This window comes from Pipra filicauda, unplaced genomic scaffold (genome assembly GCF_003945595.2).
Source record: "Pipra filicauda isolate LSUMZ 115617 unplaced genomic scaffold, ASM394559v2 scaffold66_size7647185_pilon, whole genome shotgun sequence".
Taxonomy (NCBI): domain Eukaryota; kingdom Metazoa; phylum Chordata; class Aves; order Passeriformes; family Pipridae; genus Pipra; species Pipra filicauda.
The window spans coordinates 1557415-1583758 of record NW_024104831.1 but is presented as its reverse complement, the minus strand read 5'-3'; the positions used below and the strand labels follow the sequence as shown (position 1 = coordinate 1583758).

At 37.9% G+C, this 26344-nt stretch overlaps 1 protein-coding gene across 1 annotated transcript; it reads right to left on the bottom strand.

The window, feature by feature from the left end:
- AGR3 (anterior gradient 3, protein disulphide isomerase family member) lies at window positions 1–26344 on the bottom strand. Its single transcript, XM_027723248.2, has 11 exons — window positions 26327–26344; window positions 24138–24280; window positions 16092–16207; window positions 9567–9703; window positions 7209–7341; window positions 5033–5096; window positions 3817–3869; window positions 3090–3166; window positions 2769–2832; window positions 1686–1769; window positions 1–885 (listed from the first exon to the last, which is right to left on the bottom strand). The coding sequence occupies exons 5-11, from the start codon at window positions 7312–7314 to the stop codon at window positions 836–838; spliced, it is 498 nt and encodes a 165-aa protein (XP_027579049.1). The 5' UTR covers window positions 7315–7341; window positions 9567–9703; window positions 16092–16207; window positions 24138–24280; window positions 26327–26344; the 3' UTR covers window positions 1–835.

The window sequence follows — 26344 nt, the reverse complement described above, 5'->3', positions numbered from 1 at the left end:
AAGAGGGAACGACCTGTGATGAGTTTCCCATGACTCAAGTGCACTGTTTAAATGAAAAGAGCTAGGAAAAGCCTCCTCATTTTTCCTATATGAGACTTTACAAGCATCACTTATCCTCACTTAAGAGTGGGGTTGTGGGACTGTTTCCTTCCATCTCTCTTGCTTCACTGTATCTTTATCATAGCAAAACCTGTAGTTGCTCTTTGATGGTTATCACCTCACTGAGACCACATGCTCAGTCTGTAATGTCTGTCCTGTTTTCAGCTATCAGAACAATAGTTAAAGGATTACACAGGGGAAAGCTAAGCCCAGATCACTGTTTTTTTTCTCTATAAGCTATTCCAAAATGTATCAGAAGAGCTTTCTTGTATGATTTGACACCAAAGTTTATTTTCTTTTAACAAGAAATAAGTGTATAAAGCAGAGGTAAACTAACAACTAACAAGCTTCTTGCAATAAAAATTAAAATGGAGAGCCAACATGCAGCTATTCACTTATGTAATAAATTGCAAATAGAGATCCAAAAGATTGTTTATAATTCCTGGTCAGAAGTCATAGCTGACTTAATAGGGTCAGAGTTGGATTGATAAAATACAGCTCAAAGTTGCCGCACCTTAAACCATCACTTTCAGTTATTCAGATAACTAATTTCAAAGTGTTTAATATATTTATCTTCTTGTTTTGCAAATGGATGTGATAGTCTTTCTGTATTTGTTCTCCAAATTGTTCTTAAGAAATCTGATATACCAAACTGCTTGGTAAGAGTTCAAAATTCTAGTAGAGACAGAGGTGCAGCTTCACCTCGTAGAGGTTATGGTAATTTCACTGTTGCTGGTTACAATTCAGTCTGAATGAGGTGTAGTGCTTTCTTCATGTTCTCTATTACTGAAAGAAAAATAAATAAGAACTGTAAAAATATATTAAAAGTGCATTTGTACAATTAAAAAAACCCCTTCCTACTTTGATTTAGTAAATTGTTCACATTGAAATTAATTCATGGTCACACATTATATTTTAGAGCTTTCTATTGTGAAAATTCTGGCATTGTTCCTAAAGCAGAAGGTAAAAAGTTTAATGAATTAGAATGTTTAACTTAAAGGGATTTGACAAGGCCCCTTTCAACTCCCTCATTTCTCAACAGCAAGCCTGGTAATCAGATGTGATGTGCATATTTGTGGTGAGATATTGCACTGGTGTCAGATAGATGATATAGAGCGAGGACTGGCTGAACCTGAAAAATCACATTCCTTTCTGAAATATGTGTGTTAGGTGATACCGAGGTAAGCACCAGCATTTCTTTACTGATTCCCTCCCACCATTGGCTATTTATATTGTGCAGTTGGATACTTTTGAATGTCCAAGTATGACTTAGTTATACTTGTCCAAGTTATACATAAGTATAACTTTCGCTGTTCTTCAGCAAACTGCTCAGATCTCGATCCTGAAAGTTCTCACCCACGATCTTTCAATTTTTCTTGCCTGAGTAGCCCCAGTAAATTCAATGGGACAATAGGTGTGATTGTTTTGCTTGAACAGGTTAGACCATTATAATTTATTGCAAATGCTCACCCACAGTATTTATTCTTTACTTTGAGATCCTAATGGATTCTCACGCACACATGATTGGGATGGGGTATCTGGCTGCTTACAGTGTGAAATGCAAACTCAACAAAGGGGGCACTTACAGAATGGTATGTCTTGTGGTTCATACGTGTAAAGCCGGTTGGAGTATCTTCCTGTGATATCAGCTCGTACTGTGAGAGATGGGTCTGAAAAAGTAATTGTATTAACCACTGCCTTCCATTCCCACAACAGCTGTGGGTGACTGTGTGGCACTGCTGTGTCAGCTCTGTTTCTGATTTCATCAACGAGGCAACTACGAGGCCGTTACGCTCTGTTCCAGCCAACTGCTCTTTACTTGGAGAAATCCTGAACAAAAGCTTATGCTCATTTTTATATTATGCAGCTATTTTTAAGTCCTAGGTAACACATGCATTTCATCCATATTTAAAGGAAAATATCCTGTTTTACAAGTTCTGGGTTTACATCAGCAGAAGCTAATTTGGCTGGATGCACACACAGTGAGGGTCATGCATCCCTACAGCAATATTAGCATGACTTACCTAGAGACTTCAGAACCAAAATCTCATGATTCTTAATGTTCCCAGCATGGGAACAGGTTATTGTGGACATATCTTCTTCCAGTTTCCCTTCCAAGATTTTTGGTAATTAACTGACTCCTGTAACTGCACTGCTCTCTGTCTGAGTGTGGGCTTCATCTCACTGAACTTTGGCTGCCACCAAAGAGCTAGTCACTCTAGGCTTCCTGTTCAATCAGTGAAAATGAACAGGCACTCTGGGGCATAATTAATTTGATCCATTCCAGAAGTCTGCTTTACAATGGGATAAATCGTTCCTTAGATGCCACTGACTATTGATTTATTCTGTGGTAATATCCACACTATAGACATCTACATTCAGTCAGATATTTGACTTTTTCAGTGAACTTTGTCTTGTAACAGCACTAGGAAGAAGCACGAAGAGCAAAAGCCCAGATGTTAATAGATTTTTAAGCATCTTGTCCCCAGGTCAAAATTAGGTACCCTCCAGAACACATCTCTAATTTAAGGAAGTTTACAAGGGTCAAAGTATGCAACAGAGGCAGCGATCTGTTTACCTCTTGCAAAATTAATGATTCTGATGTCCCCAAAGAACACTGGCATAATTTAGATATCACATCCTTGAAGATACATAAATATTGTACATACCTACAAACATGATTCGAGGCACGTATTGTCCATCAGGTGACAGGTTTTTATCTGTGGTTTCATGCTGGCAGAAAAATGAAAGCTAGTTATTAAAATACTTCTGTATATTTTGCTGAGTAGTACCACCTGTGAATAACCTTGTACCAGAGGACAAAACTGGATAGGCATTACTTGTATGTAAATACACATGCACAAATGCCTCTACTTATATAACTAAAATGCCAGAGATATTAGCTAAAATGACATGAAAAAACAAGACAAAGAAAGAGAAAACACAGACCATAAAAAGATACCAGTCAAATCGCCCCAAACCCTTCATACCATGAGATTCAGCATAACAAAGTTATTTTGGGCCATTTCCTGTATTTCTTCATTTTCTGCAAAAGCTTTCTTCAACGCTAGAAAAGACAGGATAAACTTTGAAGTCCATCTCAAACTCTGCCTTTCCATCTGCATTTGGGCATCATATTGGCCAGAGACTGGCCACATTGTTCCTGACTCTGCTGATTCACATTCCTGAGGAGACACTTAAGGGCTCTATGACTGCTTTTGGGGGTTTTTTGACCCATGGCAGTACAACCTCCCAGCTGTGAAAATGGAAGCTCTCTTCTGTTATTTATGAAGCCTGTCATCTCAATGGATACCATGTCTTGGCTTGACAAAAGTGCATTATTCTCAGAAAATTCTTGTTAGATCAATTTCAGCAGCCCTATCCTCGCCTCCTTCTTTAGTTACCAGTTCAGGAGACCCAAACAATATTAAATCTGTTTAATGAGTCAGTAGCAAATCTGTGCCTCTTAATTTAAACTGATGAGTGCTGCATTTGGGATAGCAGTACAGCAGCGCTGAGTATTTTTCATGTTCTTTATTGGGTAGTTTCATAGTGGAGTTTTTGTAGATAACGGTAATAAATTCTTCAATTTTCAGATACATTTTCATTTGCCTGTTTCTTTAAATAATTTTCCTAAGTGTAAGGTAAATATATAGATAGGTTCAATTTCTTATAAAAATATTCACAACATTTTAACACACAAAAAATCAAAATTACCTTGGCAGTATTGACAGTCTTCCAAATGATGAATTACCATCAGTGGCTTGTTACTTTGTTAATAAGAATAAAAGATGTAGTTAGATGATTTGACGAGTAGGCAAACGGATGATTTTACTAGCAGACCGAAAAAGGCAAGTTGTGTTTAATCCCATGTTACCCCGCAGTAAAACCATACAGACATTCATTAAAGTATTACAGATATTTTTGAGCAAGGGAAGGGAGCATAAATACTTCATAAAAGAGAAACAGAGAAATAGAATTTCTACATCTGAATAGGTTGTCTATAGTAAGAGATTCTAGAAGAAAGAAACAACAGTTCCTCCATAATTTCATTCCCAGATAATAAATAATCAAACTGAAGAGCTATTTAATGTTGCTTGGGTATGAAGTTCTCCATGATTAAGAAAATAAAAATAATCTGTATGAACAGGAATAAAATAATTTTTATAAGATTTATATTTTGGATGTAAAAAAAAAATTCTCTGCATTTTCTCCTGTATTTTTTTAAACTATATTTACTGTTCAGCAAATCAGTTACTAATCCTTGATCTGCTATCACTGTCAAGAGTTGTTAGTTTCTAGCCATTTTCACCTATGATACATGATATCAATTGTCTTTTATTTTAAAAATAATTTACCTTTAATTTAGCAATAGCTGATGCTACACTATTGTGATTTAAAATGAACTGTAAAATATATTTGAATAGGTGTCGTTATGAATTCTCAAATATATTTTCAGCAGAGTTCCAGAGAAAATTCAGATTGGAACTTCCATTTCTACCAAGACAGTGAGAAACTGTGAGTATATCATGGACAAATTCCAACTAATAAAGTGTTGGGGAAAACATCAGAGGCAGCATATCTCCATGCAAGAACAAACGCAACTGATTTCAAGGAAGTAATCAAAGGTACATGATATTAAAACACAACAGATGTAATTGAAAAAATTATGGTATCTATTTATCATTGTTAATTCAAATTACAACACTGCTCTTGTGACAAAGAAATAACAGCATTACATTGTCAGCCCATAATGTTACTTCAGAGTCATAAGATCCCTACAAGGGCTTTTATTTATAGACACAGTCTGTTTTATTTAACTGGGTGGTCTGCAGATCAGCTGTCACGGTGTTTCTTTGTTCTGTTTTACTATAGTGTATTCCAGCACGTCAGAGTAACAACTTTGTCTTCATACTACTTTTTAATCTCTTACCTTTTTTTTGCTTGATAAAGCCCTTCTTCATAAGTTTGTACCCAGGTAATTTCATCTCCCCACCCTAGAAGTATAACAAGTAGATTAGCTGGTGGCCAGGAAAGTAACTAATAACAAATTCCTTTCTTTTTTTAATATTTATCAACACTTGTACACAAATAAGATTTGGGTCTTTTAGTCAAAGGTTCTCTAACATTATGGATATACTAATTCTACATCTCCTGATAGGTACACTGAAAGATTAAAAAACCCCAACCAAACAACCAACCCCCAAAAAAATCTCAGCTGGTTGTGTATCCAGCTCAGGTTCTTTGACAGACTAGCTGGCTATCTTTCTAAATGCTCAGAAGTCCCTAAATGAGCACCCAAATCCTTAATATCTTTTTGTTATCTGCTCCATATTTCATGTTGACCCTGGGACTTAAAGAGAAGCTGGCATATAAAAGAGAAAAATAAAATATGACAGCTCGAATAAGATCAGCTTTAATATGAATGTCATTAGAACAGTCTCGGGTTATAAATTTCACTCCAAAGTAATGAACTTCAATCCCTGGAGTTGCAAGTATGTAATTTAATTAAATAATTTCATAAAAGAATGGCTGTTAAATAAAAGTCTCCACCAAAACAAAATCCCAATAGATCATCAGCTTCATAGCTCATCCGTAGCACAGATCTCAAAAAGCAAATTGTCCAGTTGGTTTTACACCTTCAGCTCCCAAAGGTCTCAGCCCCTCTGTAGTAGATCCCTGCATCCTAGGCAGTGTGGCTCCATTCATGACAGCCCTCATGGGAATTGTAGAGAATTTCTGGATCTGGATCAGGTTAGAGCTCTGTTTCTTCTGTGTGGTCTGGACAGTGCTTGAACCAGCCCAGATTTGCTGTTAGATTTCTCACAGTACAATTGCTTGTGATTCTACTGGATCACCTCTTCCTTCAGTAGACAGATCTTTCTGGCTGATGATGGGATTCTGGCATGCTGACCAGTGCCTTCCCAACCCTGGCCGCAGTCAGCTGCTGATGAAGGCATCTACATAGAGGAGTAGGAGTCATTTTCGAGCAGGTTTAAGTATTCCCCTTTGATCTGTGAAAATTACTTGTAAAGTGTGCAAGGCATCCCGAAGGGCCTGAAATCAGAATTAGAAAAGCAACACCTGCTTTCTGTCACTGCTTTTTTTTTTCAAAACCACCAGAATGTAAGAGTTTTTACTATCTTCCTGTGCTTTCAGGCTTAGTGGGAACAATAAATCCTAATCTACATACTGGGTTGATTATAAACTTTCCCCCAGGATACTGCTTACAAAAAGTGATTTGAAATTTCTCTTTGGATAGTCCAGGTGTTGCATGATTTTGTTAAGTGGTCTTGGAGCAATTAGGCTCAGATGGAACCTCTGTGACACGTGCAACTTTGCTAGAATAGGGAAACCTCAGAGGTGAGCTGTGGGATCTGCAAGCTTTGCACAGTTTGTAGAAGAGGTCAGGAAGGGAGATGGAGATATTTTGTGCTTAATAGTTCCAAAAGGAGATGGAATATGGAGAAGGGGAAAAGAGCTTGCTGAACTTTTTTTCTGCTTGTATTTCTAAGGATTGGTCAGACATAAATTACTTAAAACAGGGTCTTTATTTAACAACCAGGTTGAAAATTATGCACCACGAGGAAGTGAATTACTCACAGTCATGCTTTGCAGTGGATATCTGATGAAAATTAAAAGGAAAAAAAAAGTCACACAGAAAACCACACCAATGGTTCAAATGGTTTTGTGTACAAAAATGGGTCTGTAGAAAAATTGTCACATAGCAACTGAAGTTATGAAACTGTTTCAGCAGTTGGTAAGTTGCCATAATAAAATATCTTTCAAATGGCACATGAAAGAATATTTTTTCACTGATAGTCCTACAAAATACATCCTGATTTGAGAGACTCACTTTGGGTTATTTGCTTCTGCTGGGTCAATGTGAGTTACATAAATTATGCAGTTTATATGAGGCCCTCAGTCATATCCTTAAGAATAAAGTGGTGGAGTGAAATGACATAAAATATGAACATGCCTTACTCAGAGTGTCACTTAACACTAGAGAAACACACCTTGGTAAGTGTGAATGTACATTTAAAAGAAAAATATTTGCTGGCCCATATGGCGAGGTAAGGACGTAACTACATACAATAAATATACAATACCTCTTGACAGTGTCTGAGGTGCTCGTTTTTCCTTTTTAATTGCCATTGCAAGGTTGGAAGTGACTGCAATTAACAGAAGGGACAAGGCCAATGTTGAATGGAGCATTGTTTCCCTTTCAATGCAGCAAGGAAACTGGAAAACAAAGCAACAACTTTAGTCACATGGATTTGTCACTTTGCACAGTGTAAATCAATGTGTTAGTGGCATTCTAACAGTCTATACTTCAGAGACAGCTTTGGTTAGTTCTAGAAATGCCTGCTTTTGTGAGAAAAATGCAAAATGGAAATACTTAATTTTACGGTGAAACACTGCTATCAGCTGTCAAAATTAGGTTGCAGGGGACTGTTCTCATTTGATTCTTATGAATTAGCAAATGTTGTAACGCTGGATCATGACAATTCCAAGACAGTGCTATAGGTTTCTTAATTTCAGTGGAACATAACAGCATGGGATTTTTTTTTTTATATTAGGATTTTTTTGGCAAAAGATGTCTCATGATATCCTCGTTAATCAAATAGGAAAATTGGCAAATATTTGCCTCCAAGTATAATACATTTTAAATTGGCAAATCCATCCAAAAGGTTGAAATTGCCATAATTTTTAAAATCTGCACTCTGTGAACCAGGATGTTAAGGACTGTGAGATAAATATCAAAGAAATTTTCATCAGTTTCTCACAATGAAAACTTGAAAAATTTCCCTATTCTTCACAGCTTTTTTTACACTGACTTTCAGCTGAAGTCCTTCTGAATAAAACAATTCATCTGTGCTCCTGGCTGCTTTAGTATTCTCTTCCTGACAAAGATCATTACAAGAAATTCAGTAACATCTGACCTCAATAAAAGTCAGAGAATAGAAGGAAGAGTTGAGGAAAGGCATTAAAAATCCAATTTTTTTTTTAATTAATAGGTCTTTCGGTCTGGTGCAATCAAATTTAGGCATGAAAACTCTGATATTCATCAGGATGGTTTCAACTGAGTTAAAAAATGTAATGCATATAGCCCAGAATACTACCCAATCTTATCAGTTCTCACTAGAGACTCCATTTTTTGGAGGAATGATATTAAGTGCAGAATTATGACTCTGAGCACTGGCAAAAGAAAACGCTTCATGTTTTTTAGGACTGAAAAGCAAGAAAAGTGATGCTTTAATGAATCTCTTAACATTGCAGAATCATTGTTAGCAGTTAAATTTCTTGTGAACACGTTTTGGAAACTCCGTTTCCAATAACTGGCAATCTCAATCCGAGAAAAGCATTCTATTCATGTGGAGAAAAATTTGTATATTAAAATATGCAAAAATTTAGGAAAAAATATCATCTTGTAGTAAGAATCTTATATTTCTGAAAAGTTTCCCTATGTTGGTAAAATAATCAGTATATTCATTATAATATTTTTCTCTTCAGTCTTGTCCCAAAACGATTCCCTTTACCCACACATGGCATCACAACTGTAGAGTTGTTCTTTGTTTTACATAGTCCCCTAGGCTCATTCATGTTGGCTACTCTTGACTGAGTTTTAGAAAGGAGTCTCCTTCGGAGCTTACTTATTATGCTCAGTAACATGATGATTGGAGATTATTGATGTTTAATGAGAAAATGAGAAGTTTTCCAGTGTTTCCAAAGGGGAGACTGTAATTTTTGGTTAAGTCTGGGGGATGAGAATTTTTGAATAAATCCTCAACAAAAATTCCATTCAAGTTTTCCCCATGTTTGTGCAAACCACTAACTTCAGTCAGCTAAAGCTGGTCATTACACCATACTACTATAGTCTTGAAAAATGAGTATTTGTAGCAACTCTATGTGAAAATCAGCAACTATCTTTAGTATAAGTTTACTAATTAGCTGTTGACAAATTATCATTTCTATTAACATGTTAAAATTATATTTAAACATGAATAGATATGGCTTGAAATCACACCAGATAATGTCTTTCTAAAGCAGACATGGAATGTGCAATTCAGTTCTTTCTTTCATTATGTATTCAGAAAAAATCAAAGTGTAGATCTCTTCAAATCACAAGTATATTTATCTGAAGCTTAATATTTGATTATCATTCTATTGAAAACCAGTAGGGTTTTGGAAGGATAATTTATCAAGCTGCAGCTGGAGATAGTTTAAATTTAATAATCTGAATTTTTGATACTACATGATAAAACATTAATTAATTGACTTAGAGAAAACAATGACAGATAACACCATATAGATTACCTTCAACTCTCTGCCAGAACAAACATTTGCTAGCTAATCTCTATGCATCTATCAATTGTCTTTTTGTATAACTAACTTTGTAAGGTATTTGTGAACCAAACCTCATTGCTGTACTAAAGGAGAGTTGAGAATGAGAAATATTTGCTCACCAGCAGTGATCAATTCTCCTGATTGAAGGTCCTCTTCCTGGAACTGGTTAGTTAAAAATCAGTGGGATTTAAGCACACTGTGATTTAAGCACACCTGAGCTGTCCAGGTCTCTGTGTCACAACAACAGTGCATTCACCTGGGAAAAAATGAGAGGAACCTTTGAGCTGAAAACCAAATTAGTGTGTTTCCACCCTCCCCCTTCCTTTTCTACCATCCTTCCAACTTTCATTCTTGTGAGTTCCCATGCTTATACACTGAATCCTTGCATTTCTCTTCATCTTGCTTGTATCAGGTGTCTTGTTATGAGGATTGGAAATAAATAGTGGCTTATGTGTGTCTGCTACTTCCCCCCTCAAACAGTTTGACTCTGGCTTATATCCAGTGTAAAAAGAAACTGCCAATGAAAGCGGGAACTGTAGATGCTTTTGTTCCCAGTGAATGGCAGGGTTCACTGGTGCTTGAAGACAGGTATGAACCTAATAGGAAGACACAAGGGTTACTTTGTGTAGAGAAGTGTAATTAACAAATAAAACAAACTTTTTTTTTTTGAGACAGAAATAAAATTAGTTATTTAAAGAATATGGTTTGAAGTACCTGATTATCCTGATCATTGCTCCTGGGAGCTGTAGTTTAAAACTGTCTGATTCTTTGAATATGATGCTTGATATAATTTTACTGAACTTGACAAATACAGGAAAAGTCCTTTATTCACCATTTTTGCACAAAGAAAGAATGAGCTGGATCATCTTTTCCTTCCTCCTTGGATAGCTTTTGCAAGGGAATCAGAAGCAATCCTCTTTTGATTCTTGATCTCCCAGACATTTGTTAATATGGACTGTATGGTTACACTTCTTATAGTTAGAAATACAGAAATTTTCCAAAATTACTGAAGTGTATCGTTTCTCATCCCTGACATATTGTGTTATTCATCCCTGAGGTATTGTGTTTTACATGGCACAGGTTTCTTACTGTAAGAAGTAAAGGGGTAGATATTCAATCAGCCTAAAATTAGTGCTGAGCTACCTGCGAGTGCCCTTTGGCAGGATGATCAGCAATTTGTCTCTATATTTGAAGGTCACAATTTCAGCCTTTGTCAGTCTTGCCACAGAGAGATTGGCAGCCCTGGTGAAAAAGACCTTGTCAAGATTTAATGCTGAAAGAGAATGACTGTAATAATTTATAAATCCAAGCTGGATGCCTTCAGTAAACCTATTCAGTCACTGCTTGTTAAGTGGGATCTTATCAGCTCCCTGTCCTTAATTTCTTCTGCATGTGTTCAGCATCCATACATGACCAGAGTGTGAAGCCAGAGCTCCATCCCAGCCAAAACTGTCCTGCCTGACACTCAAAAGGCCGACCTGTGCAGCAGCAGTTACCAGCCAAATACTGAATCTCTGAAATGTAGAGCACATGCTTCCATATTCCTTCATTAAACTAGTGTCTCTTGCTAATTGAACTTGGCCAACTTAGTCTCCAGGGGAATGTGGGTGGAAGGTGTTTGCATTTTTCTTCTCTAGTCTAAAAAAGTAATTTTGGAGGTACAAGTAATTATGGATTAACTGTGTATATACATTTCTATCCAGATCAAAATTAGGAAATGTAACAGTTGGCTAAATATAGGGCAGAGCAAAACAGCAATAAAGTATGTGAAGAGGACAGACTTTTAGAAAGAGAAAAATGTTGCAGAATAACTGACACTTGAAATCACATGCTACTGCTTCCATGTGAGTCATGCAGCAGCAGATTTAGGTACGTATCCATACATTGGATAGCCCATTTATGAAAAGTGAAGCTGACTTTTAAATTCTAATTTACAGAGTGCTGCATATATGACATTGCTGATGAAGTTCTTACTCTGTCCAACTCTGCCTTAGTTCATGTGTGAGCAAGGGATAAGATCACAGCTCCTGTGACAGGTGTAATTCAGAGTCATTCCTGCAACCTTTGTTGATAACTCTGCAAAAGGCTTTTATACAATCAATGTGTCTCTGTAAATCAATACAAAATTAATTAGGAGATTACACAGGGAGATTGTAGTGTGGCCGGAGATGCACCACCACACATGCCCAAATAATTTTTACGCTAAACAGTAGGAGAAAGCTTCACAGAACACATATTTTCATGGATGAGAGGTACTTCTGGCTCCTAACACAGGTATTTGGTGTGGAGTGGGTCTGGACCTCAGGGTGCATTCAAGCAGCACATGGTACCAGAGCAGAGAACTACAAGCTTAGACTGCTGAGCACTAGCTTTCACTGCCAAAAAGGAATAAGTGGAAAAACCCTACAAATGTCTATTGGACTCAAGTTTTGACGGACAGCCAAAAACCATTATTAGAAAATTTCTGAATAATTTCAACAAAGTCATTTAGAGAAATCTAGATATGACATGCTGGTTTGTTTCTGAGTGTGTCTTTCAAAATAGTCACAATTGTGGAAATAGGGCTTCTGGTATTACAAGCTGATTCACAACAAATGTACTTCCCCTCAGCTCCCTTTCCTAAAAGGAAAGCTCCAGGTACTACTCAAGTGAACAAACTACTCCAGTGTTATCTGTGCCCCAGCAGTTTGCTTCCACTAGACCACTGTACTTTTGTAGCTTTGTATTCCTGTAAAGACACTGTTATGGAACACAAGCATAATAATATAAGTGGAAAAACATTTATTGAAGTAGTTTTTACAGTGGTTAATGCTGGCTGCAACCCTTATTCTCTACTTCCCAGGCCAATGTCCAGGCTTTCACTTCTAAGTCTACATCTTATTCCAGTATTGTAACCTCCAACCTCCTCCAGAGGTTACTCTGCATTTTTTTGGAAACTAACCCCTCCACCCTTACACCACCCTGTGGCACAGCACCTGGAAAACTTGGTTTCAGGCTTAATTGGTGCCTTACTTCAGCTGTCTGCAGTTCTGTGCCTGTGAGTCACTACCGTCCATTGGCTTCCACTTCCCAACAAGATTATTTTCCTGCCCTCTAGGCTTCTCAGATTTCCCAGAACTTTTTATAGATACAAAGCTTTGAAGACTTCAAGGGGAAAAATGTAATTTATTATTTTTCGTAAATTTTGCTGAGATTTACGGAATAAATGTGTTTTGGTAAATAAAAGGAAACCAGTGCGAGATGTTGGTTCCTCCCTTCAGTCCAAAAGTACAAACTGTTCTGGACTGTTTATTTAACGTTGTGTGAGCCCTGGCAGGCAGAGCTTGCCCTTCTACCAGTGGATCTTCCTCTTACGGGTGGTTCTAGTCATGCCAGGGGAAGCCTTGGAAGCCATTCTGGCCTCCCAAGCTGCTGGTGCACCCCAGGGCACACACTGCCAGCCCAGAGGAGGGGTACAGTGCACTCCATGCCCATGGCTGGGGAGATCCTGGCTGCTGAAAAGGGGTGTGAAGGCTTGCCACCTTTTGCAGTCCTTAATTAGAAAAGGGGAGAGTTGCATGTCCTGCACGCTGTAAGTCTGGAGAGTAGCAATAAGCCTGTTGCATGCTCAAGGCTCTCAGTTCTCTCCCTTCCAGCAGACTCCGCCTACACACAGGGTTGCATTTGACTTGGTCATATGGCAGCAGAGGGATGGGGGCAACTGGAATGACTGTTTCCCCAAGGCTTCATTGGACCTTGATTGGCACGAGGACCTGCAGAACGTACCTGTCCTCCTCTATTCCAGCTTCCTCTTGCTGCATCCCGTGTAGCTGTGGGCTGGTGTTCCCCACCATCATGGGCATGGCAGGGAAGAGGGGCAAGGGCAGTGGTGTGGAGCCCAGGCAGCGCCAGTCTCTGCACGGTGCATGAACATCGATGGCTTTACATCAAGTTTCCTCTCATACAGGGAACTAACAAGCACATACATGTCAGGGTACCACATGCAACAGGCTGTGGCTGAGCCTTTCTGGTCAAGGGCATGTTTTCTCTATTTTTAGTCTTTCAATCTTTCTCTCTTTTCAATGACTGCTTCAGCTGTGAACAAACACCTTCCTCAAAATGTACGTCATCTGACAGAGCTGAAAGCTTATACAGAAATTGTCTTTTAGACCACCTGAATAGACTATAGTTTCTTTATTCCAACAAATTATGAAGTCTTACTGAAATTGTGGGCTGAGAAAATGATATCTAGAATTTACTTTGCCCTCAAAGTTATAATTTTTAATTTTTTTTTTTTTAACATTCACAATGTGTTGTGGAGGCATATTTCCAAAAGCTGTTAGAGTGGCTCAGTAACTCTTTGAGGAAGCCAAGGAGTTTGATATCTGACATGATTATATTTGAGTTTCTGGATGATGTGATGAGGTGTTTGGATTCAATAAATGGTATACTGAAACATCAATATCTAAAGAAAATGAAATGCAAGTACTGCTGTAGCTGGAGGACTTGGGTGGGATTTCTCTAGCACAAATATGATCTTTTAGTATTTATAGGTTATGCATCTCTTTATTGATGTGGCCAGTAAGACAAAAATTTGATTGTTACCAATGCCTCTAGTTGGCAGTGTTGCATTACTAATAGCAAAAGGACAAATCTTTCTGTTTCAACTTTGCTGGATTCCAGTTATAAATTCTTAATACAGATAATTTAAACATAAAAGTGATTGCATATAAAAATTCGTGAAGTTGTGAAAAACAGTTGAAAATTCATTTTGAAAAATAAAAATGCTTTTTATTTTGGGTTTTTTTGTTTGTTTTTAATTTATGTGCACATAAAGTAATTTGAGAGGTGACAGGGCTAGAAACCCAGACCAGATTTTAAGGAGGAGAGCCAGGAAATTCAGCATGTGTTTTGGAAGAGATTGAGAGCTCAGAAATATTCAATGAAACTTTCTGACTGCCACAAGAAATGAAAAGCGGCTGCATTTCCCTGCAGTCAGAGTGTCCCAATAAAGACTTCACAAGCAAGAATGCTCTCCAGAAACACATTGGACTACTTTGCTGCAGCTGTGAGAGTGAGTCAACCAGGCCTCTGTTGAAAGAGATCCTGTTGCTGCAATGTTTTCGTGATGTTTTCCTGCAGTGACATCACTGTATCTGCTTTAAAATGTACTGCCATCTAAAAATCAAAAGATATTGTGTGCTGTAAAGTGAGTGTTTACAGTATCTTTTAGTGTTTCAGCTTTCTGCACAGGTATTCCTTTAACTTTTACTATAATGAGAGGTTTATCTTAGGGCTTGCTTCTGTGAAGGACTGACGCAAGAGGGCATGAGAGCAAATCAGTATCTCTGAACTTTTGTCTCCTCTTTTACTCTCTGTTCTTCAGCCAAACCTTGATCCTGTAAATTTTTGAGTCCTTGGTTCCTTTCCAGAACAGTGCTTGATACATATTTAACTTTAGGCACATTAACAACCCCATTGATGTCCACAGGATCACTCATATGCTTAAAGTTAAACATGTTTTCGAGTGTCTACACTGGATCAGAGAATATGGGATTGAGGTCTCTGGCAAATCTCTAGGCAGGCTTCTCCTGAAGAAGACAGACAAGCCTCTCTTCTGATGCAGACCTGTCCTGGTGCAGCCAGGTTTATCCCCAGCAGCCAATTGCTGGAAAGGGTCTCTAGCAGATCATTTCTCACTGACTGAGCAGACCATACTCTTTACCAACAGAAAGGTTTCAGCTTTGGCCATCACAGTGCAGAACTGCTCACCTGAGCAGCTCATAGAGCTGCAACCTGAAGTCCCTGCACTAACCCCTTCGGTGGCACTGACCCATTACCCTAAGTCGGAGCTCGTTCAGTGCAGTTGATCCGTGGAGCTGTCATCCCTTCATCTGAAACCTGCTGTCACACTGAGTGCTTTTCTTTCAGTCTGAAAAAGGTAAGTGACAACAGACTTCCATATTCCTAAAATGTCATGCTGCTTTCACATATATTATTCTCCAGAATATATGAGAATATTTAGTATATTCAGAACACTTTAATCAGATTTTTTAAAAAACACAAAACAAACACAACCTTTATGGCTTGTTATGGCCTCTTGTTATCACAATTCACATCTGAGAAGCAGAATGAATTTAACATTACCTGACTAAAAACAACTTCACTTTGAGTGGTAGAGATGGAGATGGGAAACACGTAAAAGTACATGGGAGTACCTTGAAATGTTGAGAGGTATCCCGGGTCTAGCTTTTCTTTATCTCCATGGCCATTAAAAACTGTTAATTATCACAGTCTGGCTTCCAACGAGTAACAGTTTGCTTTTAGTATTGGAATATATTTTTAGCCTGGCCAAGCATAACCTTTTGTTATTTGGTTGTTACATTTATAGCCCACATAATTGATGCAGAAAATTTTTTTGCTTCAGATTAGCTTCTAGCTACAGTATTTTCTTGTTGTTGCTTTTTTAAAGCCAAGGATTAATAGGAGACAGAAACACAAGACTGAATCATCAAGTGCTGTCTTCCAATGGAGGCAGCCACACCATAATATCCTGCTTATATATACATTAAAATTACTGAGGAATTTTACCATTCTTCTTTTTCAAGCCTGCCTTTGAAACTCACTTCTTTGGAGAAACTCTGATTTAATTAGCCTGAACTTACACTTAACAACTTCTGATCAAGTGTTCTTCTGCCAGCATTACCCCAAATGCTGTTTCTCTCTCTCTCTCTCTCGCGTTTCTTCAGAGAAATCACATCTCAGCTTGGTCTTCTTTCTCCTGGTTGGAAAAAAGAAAGAATTTTGAGTTCCTTCATTTACCACATCTATTTACCCTTTTATTCATCTACACGAGCAGGAGTTCAGAGTTCCTGAACAGAGATGTACCACTATGTTCCAGATATGGTCCTACATGGGCCTGTGCAACTATTGTCTCTCTGAAAATATGTTGTCTTACACCCCCTCGTGTCCCATTTGCTTCTCTTACAGGTTCTTTTTAATATACTAGTTACTAATGACCAATCTATAATATGATCTCACCATATGTACACCCACATCTTTTTTCTTCCAGGATTTTTTCCAACTGACAGGGCTCAAACTTTGAGCAGAAATATCTGCCAGTAGTCTCTGTAAAGAGAATGTTTTATATAAGTGCCTTTTCCATCTTTAACAATCTTTATAAGATGTGGATGAGCTGGCCTTGAGGCCACTGAGGAAAACTGAAACATCCTGCATTTTCCTCTCCATACCTAGCCTAAAGCAGTTAGTCTCCCTAAAGCCACTACTTTAGGCAATGGAGATGAACAGAGATGACTGCAAGCATATGGATTAAGTCTACTCTAAATCACCATCTGGAGAAGCCAGATGGGACCCGGATGGGAGGCACCAGATAAAGACACCCTAGGAGACTGGCTCCTATCAGCTGATGTCAGTCTTTTTAGATATCTTTCCAGTCACATCTCTGGAAGATCGCATCATATCTGTGTTCTTCTTTAGCAAGTACATCACAATAGATGTACCAAAAAAAAGAAAAAATTCTTAACAGATTTCAAGCCCAAAGATCTAGATATCTGAAACACTAAACTCTGTATTACTGATACTGAAACTAACCTTAATGAGTCTATTATATGCCCTAGACATCACCATACACCTGTTTAACTGATATCCTGCTGACAAGCATTTCCAAGGCCTGCATAATAGCTTCCAGCTGTGGCACATTCTGTATATGTTTTTTCAGAATAAAGGATGATTTTTATTTGAATTAGTGAGGAGTCTCAGTAGACAGCTATAACCTGACAGTTCTCTGTTATTTGTGATGGCAATGCTGCACAAAAAATGTTAGAGATTCCAGTGACTTTATCTTTTCCCCTTTCTTGAATAAGAACTAGGTTATTGTTACATATGCATGTAAATTATTGCAACTGGTATTTGGCTGAAAGATTTCGGTGCAGTGGTTCAGGAAGCATGGTTTGTGGGGTACTGCTCAGCTTCTACCATGTCGCATTTCCAAGATGAAAAGGAAATTAATGAACTTTCAGCTTACACCACTGCAACTGGGAGACAGGTCACAAAGAGACCAACGTATTCAGGTTGTGAGCGGTAGTCACATTTCTTAACTTTATGTGACTAGGGAGGAAGATACTGTGTCTAGGCTAAGCTAGACTTAGCCACGTCCTCTTCTCAGTCACCCTCTTGGGAGACCCCACCTTTCTCGTAAGACAGATCCTGAGAAAATTGGCCTCTTCTGTAAAGTGAGTCTTGGACTTTCTGACTGTAGAATCCTCCATATTCTGCAAGGACTGTTGCCTAAGCAGAAAAAAATATGTTTGGGAAAAACATGTGATCCCCAAATATATGGGTAAACATAGATCATTGGAAAGCAAGTAGGTCTAGTATTTATCTTCTTTACCCAAGATTTTGGGGCTATTTTCAGTACTTTTCTTTCATTTCAACAAAAAAGAGCAAAATCTGGATCTCACTGCAAGAAAAAAACAACTTTCTCCCTTATGCCATGCTGTCACCTTCAGCAGTCTTTTTCTTTTGGCAATGTGATGATATGTCTTCTGAAACATAAGCCCATCTTTTGACAGCATATACTTTTATCTAGAAAGTTTCCTAATGGTTTTTAAAAAAAGTTTTAAAATTCCTTTTCTCTCATGATTTTCCTAAGTGATGGAAAATCCTTATTTTAACCACTGTTATTCAGGATAATATATAAGAATAGTTCTAATCCTGACCCTGACCCTCTGTAAAACAGCAGAACAGGGCTTTTTTTTTTTTTTTCTTGAGGGAAGACCATATGTGAGGGAGAAGAGAAAAAATTAGAACAAGTTTACAGGGTAGACAACTGGAAGAACACAGAGGGACATTTTTACTTCTAAACTGAGAAATGTTTTCATAGTTTGTCATTTGAGAGATGCATACAAATCGCAGGGTGCTTTGTAGTGTTCCTTGGGGTGTTAAGACAGAAGGAAAAGTGCCTAGTTTTCACAGTATTTGTAAGATTTCAGTGGTGAGACTGGAATGAAAAGGAGTGTATGCCAATGGCTGAGTTAATTTGCTCATGTTGCAAGAAACACAAATTGAAAAAAATTAATAAAAATGAAAGAAAATATTTGATTACAATGTTTAATTTTGTCAGGAAAATCCAACACAAATGACATAGCAGAGATCAATGGAAACTTGTGAAAAGAACGTCTGTTGTTTGTCAGAAGAGCATGAACTAGACTGAAGGCTGAGCTGGTTCCACAGTGTAGTGTTACTGCAGAGGTAACTGGCACAGCTCATCATTAGTGGGAACTGGACTGTGTGGGAGAACGCTAGTGGCTTACAAATACTTTCTCCTTCTCTTGTATGTTGATTTAATTCTAACTTAGCTTGCCAGTAGCCATAAATTGCATGGCAGTGCTATATGGATACCATAGCACAATTGACCATGCTTTTGTCTTCTAGTTGAGAGGGGAGTTGTGGGGATTTTCCCTCTGGTAAACGCAGATACATGCACTAGATTAGATGCCTTCTAACATAGAAATCTAAAACAGTAGGTAGAGGTCTCTAAATTTTGTATTTACACAGATCATAAGACACTTTCATGAAAGTTGACCAACTCAGATATGGAAGTCTGCACTGTGGACATCTGTAGTAAAGTTGTGTGGAGGGAAATCTACCCCATATGTTTCAGCTGTGAATGACAGAGGGAGAGCACAGTGGAGGAGCCGCTGAAGAAACCAAGTACCGGAACAAACCTATCCTCAGGGACACAAAGCTGACCCTGGGCTCTTACTGAAGGGAGGTCTCTTAGATTGACAATATCCACCAAATTAAAAAGGAAGTAAAGGCACAAGTCATGACAGCAGCAGCAAAATTCAGCTATTGTTGTACTACACAACACATTTCAGAGGGATCACATTAGCTACAGTGCTGAGATGGCATTTGGGTGACAGGATGATGCTGTAAAACCTAGAAATTTCTTGCCTGTTTTTTTTTCTTCTCATCTTTATAAAACTCTCCTTCTTGGCTGTCAGGTCATGCTATTTTGACTTTTTCCAAAGCATGCTTTTGAAAATGGAGGAATAAAGGATTTCTTTAATTATTAAAGAGAAGTGTGTTTTCTGTTTCCTAGCTGAATCTAAATTTGTTAGGTGGGTTTAAATACAGAAACATTCAAGTTGGAAATGGCCTTGGGAGGTCTTCAGTCCAATCTCCTGCTCAGGGCAGATTTAACACTGAATTCAGACCACATTGTTCAGGGCTTTGTCCAGTCGGGTCTTGAAAACCTTCCAGGAAAGGGATTCCATTACTTGTCTGGGTAACCTAATTAAATGTTTAATTATCTTCAGAGATTTTTGGTTTTGTGTGTCTTTGAATCCAGTTAGGACCTTCCCTGCTCCAGTTTACAACATTTTTTCCCCCAGTGAAAAGCTTGTCTCCTTCTTTTAACCCCTGAGTAAACACTGGCAGGCTTCTGTTAGGTCCTCCCTAAAACATCTCTTCCCCAGGCTGATCAAGCCCAAATCCTCTGGGTTTTCCTTATGGGTCAGTTGCTCCAGCTCTTAACTCTTGGCAGCATCTTGCTACATACATTTGCCAAGGTCTATCTTCATCTTTCATGTGTTTAGTGGTACAAAACTGGATACAGGTTTACATATGCTGTCTAATAAATGCCATGTAAAGGGGAATAATCAGTAGCAGGACTCTTATTAATTCAGTCGGGTGCTGTTGGCCTTTTTTTTCCTGCCAGGGCACACTGTTGGCTCATGTTGGGCGTATTGTCAAGCAAGACCCTGGTCCTTTTCAGCAGAGCTGCTACTAAAGCTGCTCAGTCTCCAGACTACACTACTGCATATGTTAGCTCTTCCCATGTTCAGGACTTTGCATTTTTTCTTTGTGAATTTCATGACACTCCAGAAATGTAATCACATTAAATTGAGCTCAGAACAAAGCACATCTAGTTTCTCACCCCGCTCAAACAACTAACAGAAATGCTGAGAGTGGAAAAGCAGAAATGGTTAGAATAGGACAACCACAGAATAAGGCTATGTGATTAAAACCAGGCAGGGACCTAGAGGCAACCTCTCAGTGTGATTTAGCAGTTCACAATTAAAGGCTTAAAGCTCCAGTCTGTAACATTACATCCGTAAACATTCTCTTTTCACAACCATGCCCTAAAGTAATGAAAAGTTCTTGGGTATGAGAAGAACCAAATTGGTTTTATGTTTTGTACTTGGCATAATCTGTAAGCACCTCTTAAAACTACCTCTGATATTCTCATGTCTCATGTATTAATAAAAGCGGATGGAAAACAAGTTTTGTAAATTATATCTATATATCTGTATATCTCAGAATTTATCCCAGGGGTGATTCTCAAGAGCATTTTTAACATTACAAAAAACAGAAAAACCTGGAAAAAATCATGTCAGCAGGCATAATTGAAACTAGTAAACTAACTGTGCTGAGAGAAATGCCATTCCAAATGTATAAAAGTAGGTATTATATGGAAAAATAAGGAAAATTTATGTAGAATTAGTAATCTCAGACATGCTAAGTACCCAGCCTACCTGTTTTTGCAGCTATACTAGTCTTCCTTTGCATTTTTTCATCCATTCTACTATTCTTTGGTTCTGACTTTTGCATTTTGTCAAAATATTGTACATAATGTCTTTGGTGAATGTTGTGTCCAAATTTTATTTATTTCTCTGTGCAATAGGGGCAATAATGTAACTTGATCTAATTTTTAACCATTACGCACAGCAAATAATAAGTATTTTCAAAACCACTGAGAAACTTTAAAAATGAAAAATAAACAGGGGAACATTTGAACAAAGCTATTGCATAAGGAAAAATGAAAGTAGAGAAAGAGAACAAAAATATGAAGTACTCCAGCCAAATTTCAGATTGCACGGTACTTCACTGCCAGAATGCCAGTACTCTGCTTATAAGCTATTATTGTCACAGAAACTCCTGAATAATTCACAAAACAAACTCACAGTATCTAAATATAGTGTTGAAATAACAAAACCATTCTATTTTTTTCCCCAAGTGAAGTAATTAATTCTAGAAATGATGGTTTAGATTAACCTAGCTCAGGTTATTCAAGCCATGTCTATCCAAAATGCACACAAGAGATGTCTGGAATGCCAAAAGGTTCAAAGTGTACTTTATGCTTTTCTAGCTGTCGCATTATTTTATGCACAACACTCCTAACTCACAGGTGCCTGCAATATCACACCACCAGCACACAGCACAGGGTTACTGTTCCCCAGTCTCTAGCCATGTCCTATTTCTTTCAGTATAAGTTTCATCCTACACCAGTGAGGTCACCTCTGCTGTGGAGGAGGCCTTAAGCTGGTGACTGAAGAACTACGAAGACTACTCGCATGTCTGTTCGATGTCACGTGGCCACTGCAGGAATAACCCACTGCAGGATGAGCCGGTGGGTTGAGGGAAGCACAGGCAAGGCAGTCAATTGCACAACAGGAGATCAGGCTCTGCATTTCCTCTGTCTATGGACAAGACTGGGAGTGAGAGTATTTTCTTTTATTCTCAATCCTAAAGGATTACTATCGAAGCCGATACAAGAAGAAAAAACCTAAAAATATCTTTTATAACTGTGAACGTAGACATGTGAACTTCCTCCCTGATAATTGCCACTCCTCTGCTTACCGTTTTTATATAAAGATAATTTACATCAGTGAGGAAGTAATTGAGAATGTCACATTCAAAATGATGTATTCCTGCATCTTCTCTATGACTATCTTAAAAATGCATGAACATCTTGATACTGCTTTATCTTTTCTACGTTAAAAGTGAAGATCTAAAGTAGGTTACTTATGACCAACTTGTATGAATGAAAAAAACCAACCAAAAAGTCATATAGTTTTCCTGTGATGACTCATTTAATTAACTTGCATAACTTATTTCATGGTATTTTATCATATTTACCATTTGCTTCACATGCTTCTGATCCCTGATATCTGGAAATACTTCTTGAATCTTTGTCCCTGCAACTTTAATATTTTGCTTTCCAAAGAATTAATTAAATATTTCAATTTTCATGTCACATTTTAACAACTGATCAATATTTTATAGTCTCTGTAAGTATATTTTTTTGTTGTGTAGCATTGGTTTAAATAATTTGCATCATGTTTGCCTGAGCTATGCTTTCTGTTACTCCGTGGTGATGCCTTTTGGTTATACTAATGAGGAGTCTCAGGAATTGTGTTTTCTGCTGCTTGTGAGCTGTCACTTTCATAAATTGCTTTGGAAATACCCACTTATATGTTATGGTGTCACAGTATTTTTTATGTGTTTGTGCCCCTTGGAAATGCATTATAATACATTCATAACATCTGTGTCATGATGACACTGTCTACCAGTTCTAGCTATAATTGTTTCATGTTTGGTGTTATGACCATCCAAGCTTTCACTGAACAGTTCTGACACAGAGATGTAAAGTCCATATGAGTTTTTATAGCACATTTTACTGTAGCTCAGTTTCAGGTTGAGCAAAGAGATGACTCCTGGAAAGTTGAAAAAATCAGCAGTAATATTTTCACTATTAGTGTTTCTTATAACAGATGAACTGTAATAGTGGTTTTTAACGTGAAATGTTTAATTAATTTAATTTGTTCCTCATCATGTGAAAACTTCATCCTGATTATTCTCATGGCAAATGATTGTGACAAAAGCAATTACCTAAATATGAACTACAGAAGGAGATGAGCCTCTAGAAGACAATGCAGGTAAGGAACAGTATTAGAAGACAAAGAGAAATGCAATCTCTTGCATTATTGAGATGGAGATTAACTGGTGAAGTATTTTTAGGAAATCTCTGAAAAAAGAGTGCTACCTGGAAGTTCCATGTGCAGTCAGTTGAGCCTCTCCCCAGCCAGAAGCACACTTCCTACTACAAAAAGTTAACTTGTTTGTAGCTTTTTATAGTTAGCTTTACTTCATTCTTCTTCGGTTCAGAGAACAGGATGTGCAAGAGAAGTCTTACAAACCACTACCTTTATCAACCAAACTACATTTACCACAAAGGGCCCTAATTTTTTTTTAGAGGTTACTAAAGTATAGATATGTCTAATAATGTCTAGACTGACCTTTCTTTTCACAAATATGGCAGTATTTTAATACAAAAAGCAAAATTTTTGATGGTTCTAAAAAATTGATATTACAAAAAAAGGAAGTACTATTTTAATTTTTAATAAGTGTTTAAAGTTTGAGTTGATTTGTTAAAGCCACTGGTTACTGGCAGTTCTCCCAAATCCTTTCACAGACGGAGGAGATCCCCGGTTCTGTTGTTGGTTTAGGTAATTGCATGAAAGAATGAGCAAGTTTAAGGGAACCTATGTAAAGAGCTCTGTACCTGCTCCAGTGGACAGATTTCAGCTTTACAGAAACACCTTACATTAAGACAGGGTAGGAAAGAGATTCTGGAAATTGACAATTAAGAGTTCAGTTCATAGGATTATTCAGCTAATGTGGAGTCCATGGCGGGTTTACAAAGATTATCCTTTTGAGTAAGCAGGAGAGCCATTATTCATGGACCCATTCAGCTTTGTTGGAGGCTATAGATAGAGAAAGGAATCTTCCTTACTTTGTAACCACCTCACTAGCAAGCTCTGCAGCTGAACTGAATTATCCCAGTTTGCAGGAGATATTTAAATTAATGAACTAACAGAGGTTAAGTAATACAAATCTATGCCTACCTGACAGATTTGGTCTATGTCGTGTACCTCAGCAAGATTTCCCAGCTCTACCTCACTGCTGTCTCAGGTTTCTCAGGATACATGTCTTCCAGATCCTTCTGACTCCAAGAATGAGTTTTTTAGATCGAAACCTAGGGAAAGAACTGAAAAAATAGCAGTTTTGTACATGGCCATTTACAATGTCCAGCCACGTATGTTTTCTCTAAGTTCTTGGCTAAATCACAGAAGAAACCACCACATCCCAAATTCTTCATTGTCCTTGAGACTGCACTGACTTTAGAAGGTGTTGCCTTTTGCCCTTAAGAAAGTACACCTATTAACCCTCATCTGTCTTTGCTGGAAACACTGGCATGGTATAACTGTAGTTCTGTGGAGCTCTAGCCACAGCATTACACATCAAACGAAACTAAACTGTCTAGTTCAGGCGTACTCTCGTCATGATTTCCATCCTTTCAGCGGTAGCCTATGTATCTGAAGTAATTCTCACAGTAAAATGCTCTTTTATGTAGGCAGTCTGTTTTTCCTTGCCTTCTGAGACATACACGTTCAGAAAATTTCAATAATCATGAAGTCTGCCTCTTGACGTGTAATGTGACCCGAGCAGCTGCCCTTTAAGTAAGAAGTTGTGATTGAAAAAGCATCTTCTTGAAACAAGTAATTGAAACTGTCTGGCCTCACTCTTGACATTTATGGTAGCATACTGGATTTTTATAGGAAACATGAAGGGATGACAGGAAACATTTTCACATGTGGTCATGGAACTCTGAAGGCATTTAGAGAAAAACAGTTCATAGAGTTCCTGCATATGGAAAACAAACATTTTTTCACATACTTCCGTATGCACAGAAAATATAATGTATTTTGCATCTTTTTCAAGCCACGTGGCATTATTCAGGAAACACAGTGCTACACTGTTAATAAATGTGGAAAAATCTAGTATATACTGTGATGATACCTTGATACCTGTAAGACCCATTCAGTCTCAAGATCTGTGTGTCCTAAGCTCAGAAACTTAATTTACCTTGAAAAGTGACAGAGACCTTGTACCATCCAGTAAGACCATGTCAGTTTGGATGGAGAGCTATTTCCCCTCACAAGAATTGTTAGAGAAGGAGTGCAAAAGAGGGGAAAGATGGAAGGAATGAGAGGAAGACCAGATGAAGGGTGCAATAGACAGGACTTAGTTGGTTATTTTTGGGTATTCATTATTAAAAGGATGAATGCAAATGTGTAGTTTGTGTACCTGGTGTATCACAACACTGGGTAGAAAGACATGAATCGGAGTGAGGTTTGTTTCGTGTCAGACAGTCATTTGAGCTTCTGCCTACTCTTCTACATAAGCCTGTGTGCTAGTGCAGTCAGAATAGAACCATTTATGCAAGTCACAGCTTCACAAGGGGGTGGTGCAGCTGGCATTAAGTACAGTCACTTCTGACCTTCCAACTTGACTGCCAGGTAGCCATTTCTAAGCTGATTTACTGTGATGAAGGTGTGAGGCTTTGACTCATGCTCTTAGCTCTTGCAGTTAGACCTACTCAGCTAAGTGGATTTATAAACACTGCAAATCAGAAGAGAGACATTTTGAGTGTGATAACAAAGTTTAAAATCTGACTATTCTGCCTGTCCTGCCTTTCCTGGTTTCTGTGTGTAAAATGCCTTCTTATAATGCTGAAGTCCACCAGAGCTTCCCAACTCTCAGTTCTGCTGAAGAGCCCTGTTATTAAACAGAGATCTCAGCAAATATGTTTGGCCAATATGCATCAGTAGTTAGCAAAACAAATAGGATGCTTGAATGCAGTAAATTATGGCTATGAAATAACAGAGAAAGTGTTACGGACTCAAATAACATGAATTCATGCATTGACACGCAGTAAATCTCTTCTTAAGGCTCAAAGACTTTGCTAATTAAAACACATTTGTAGAGGAGGAAAAAAATAGGAAAGACTCTTACTCCAGATTTTCATAATGCTAAATTCAAGGCTGGAGACTGTTCTTGAGGGGATGGCTGGACAGTGTGAAGTATGTGCAACACTTTATGAGTTGAAAAAGAAGAAGGAAAAACTGATGTAATTAATGCATTTTTTGAGATGGCTTCTTAGTGTTTTAGCTCACATATTTATTGACCTATTGGGGCTGGCAGAGGCTGAGAAGAGATTTGTGTATGAAACATCTCGAATAAAGGAACTCACTTTTTAGCTGGAACTTTG

What these genes read in the sequence shown, in the direction of transcription:
- AGR3 (XM_027723248.2), bottom strand. Translation starts at nt 7,314, where the DNA reads ATGCTCCATTCAACATTGGCCTTGTCCCTTCTGTTAATTGCAGTCACT. An exon ending in CTTTATCAAGCAAAAAAAAG is followed by an intron (nt 3,870 to 5,032) that starts GTAAGAGATTAA and finishes TTATTAACAAAG; the next exon opens with TAACAAGCCACTGATGGTAA. An exon ending in TTGTTATGCTGAATCTCATG is followed by an intron (nt 2,833 to 3,089) that starts GTATGAAGGGTT and finishes TTTTTCTGCCAG; the next exon opens with CATGAAACCACAGATAAAAA.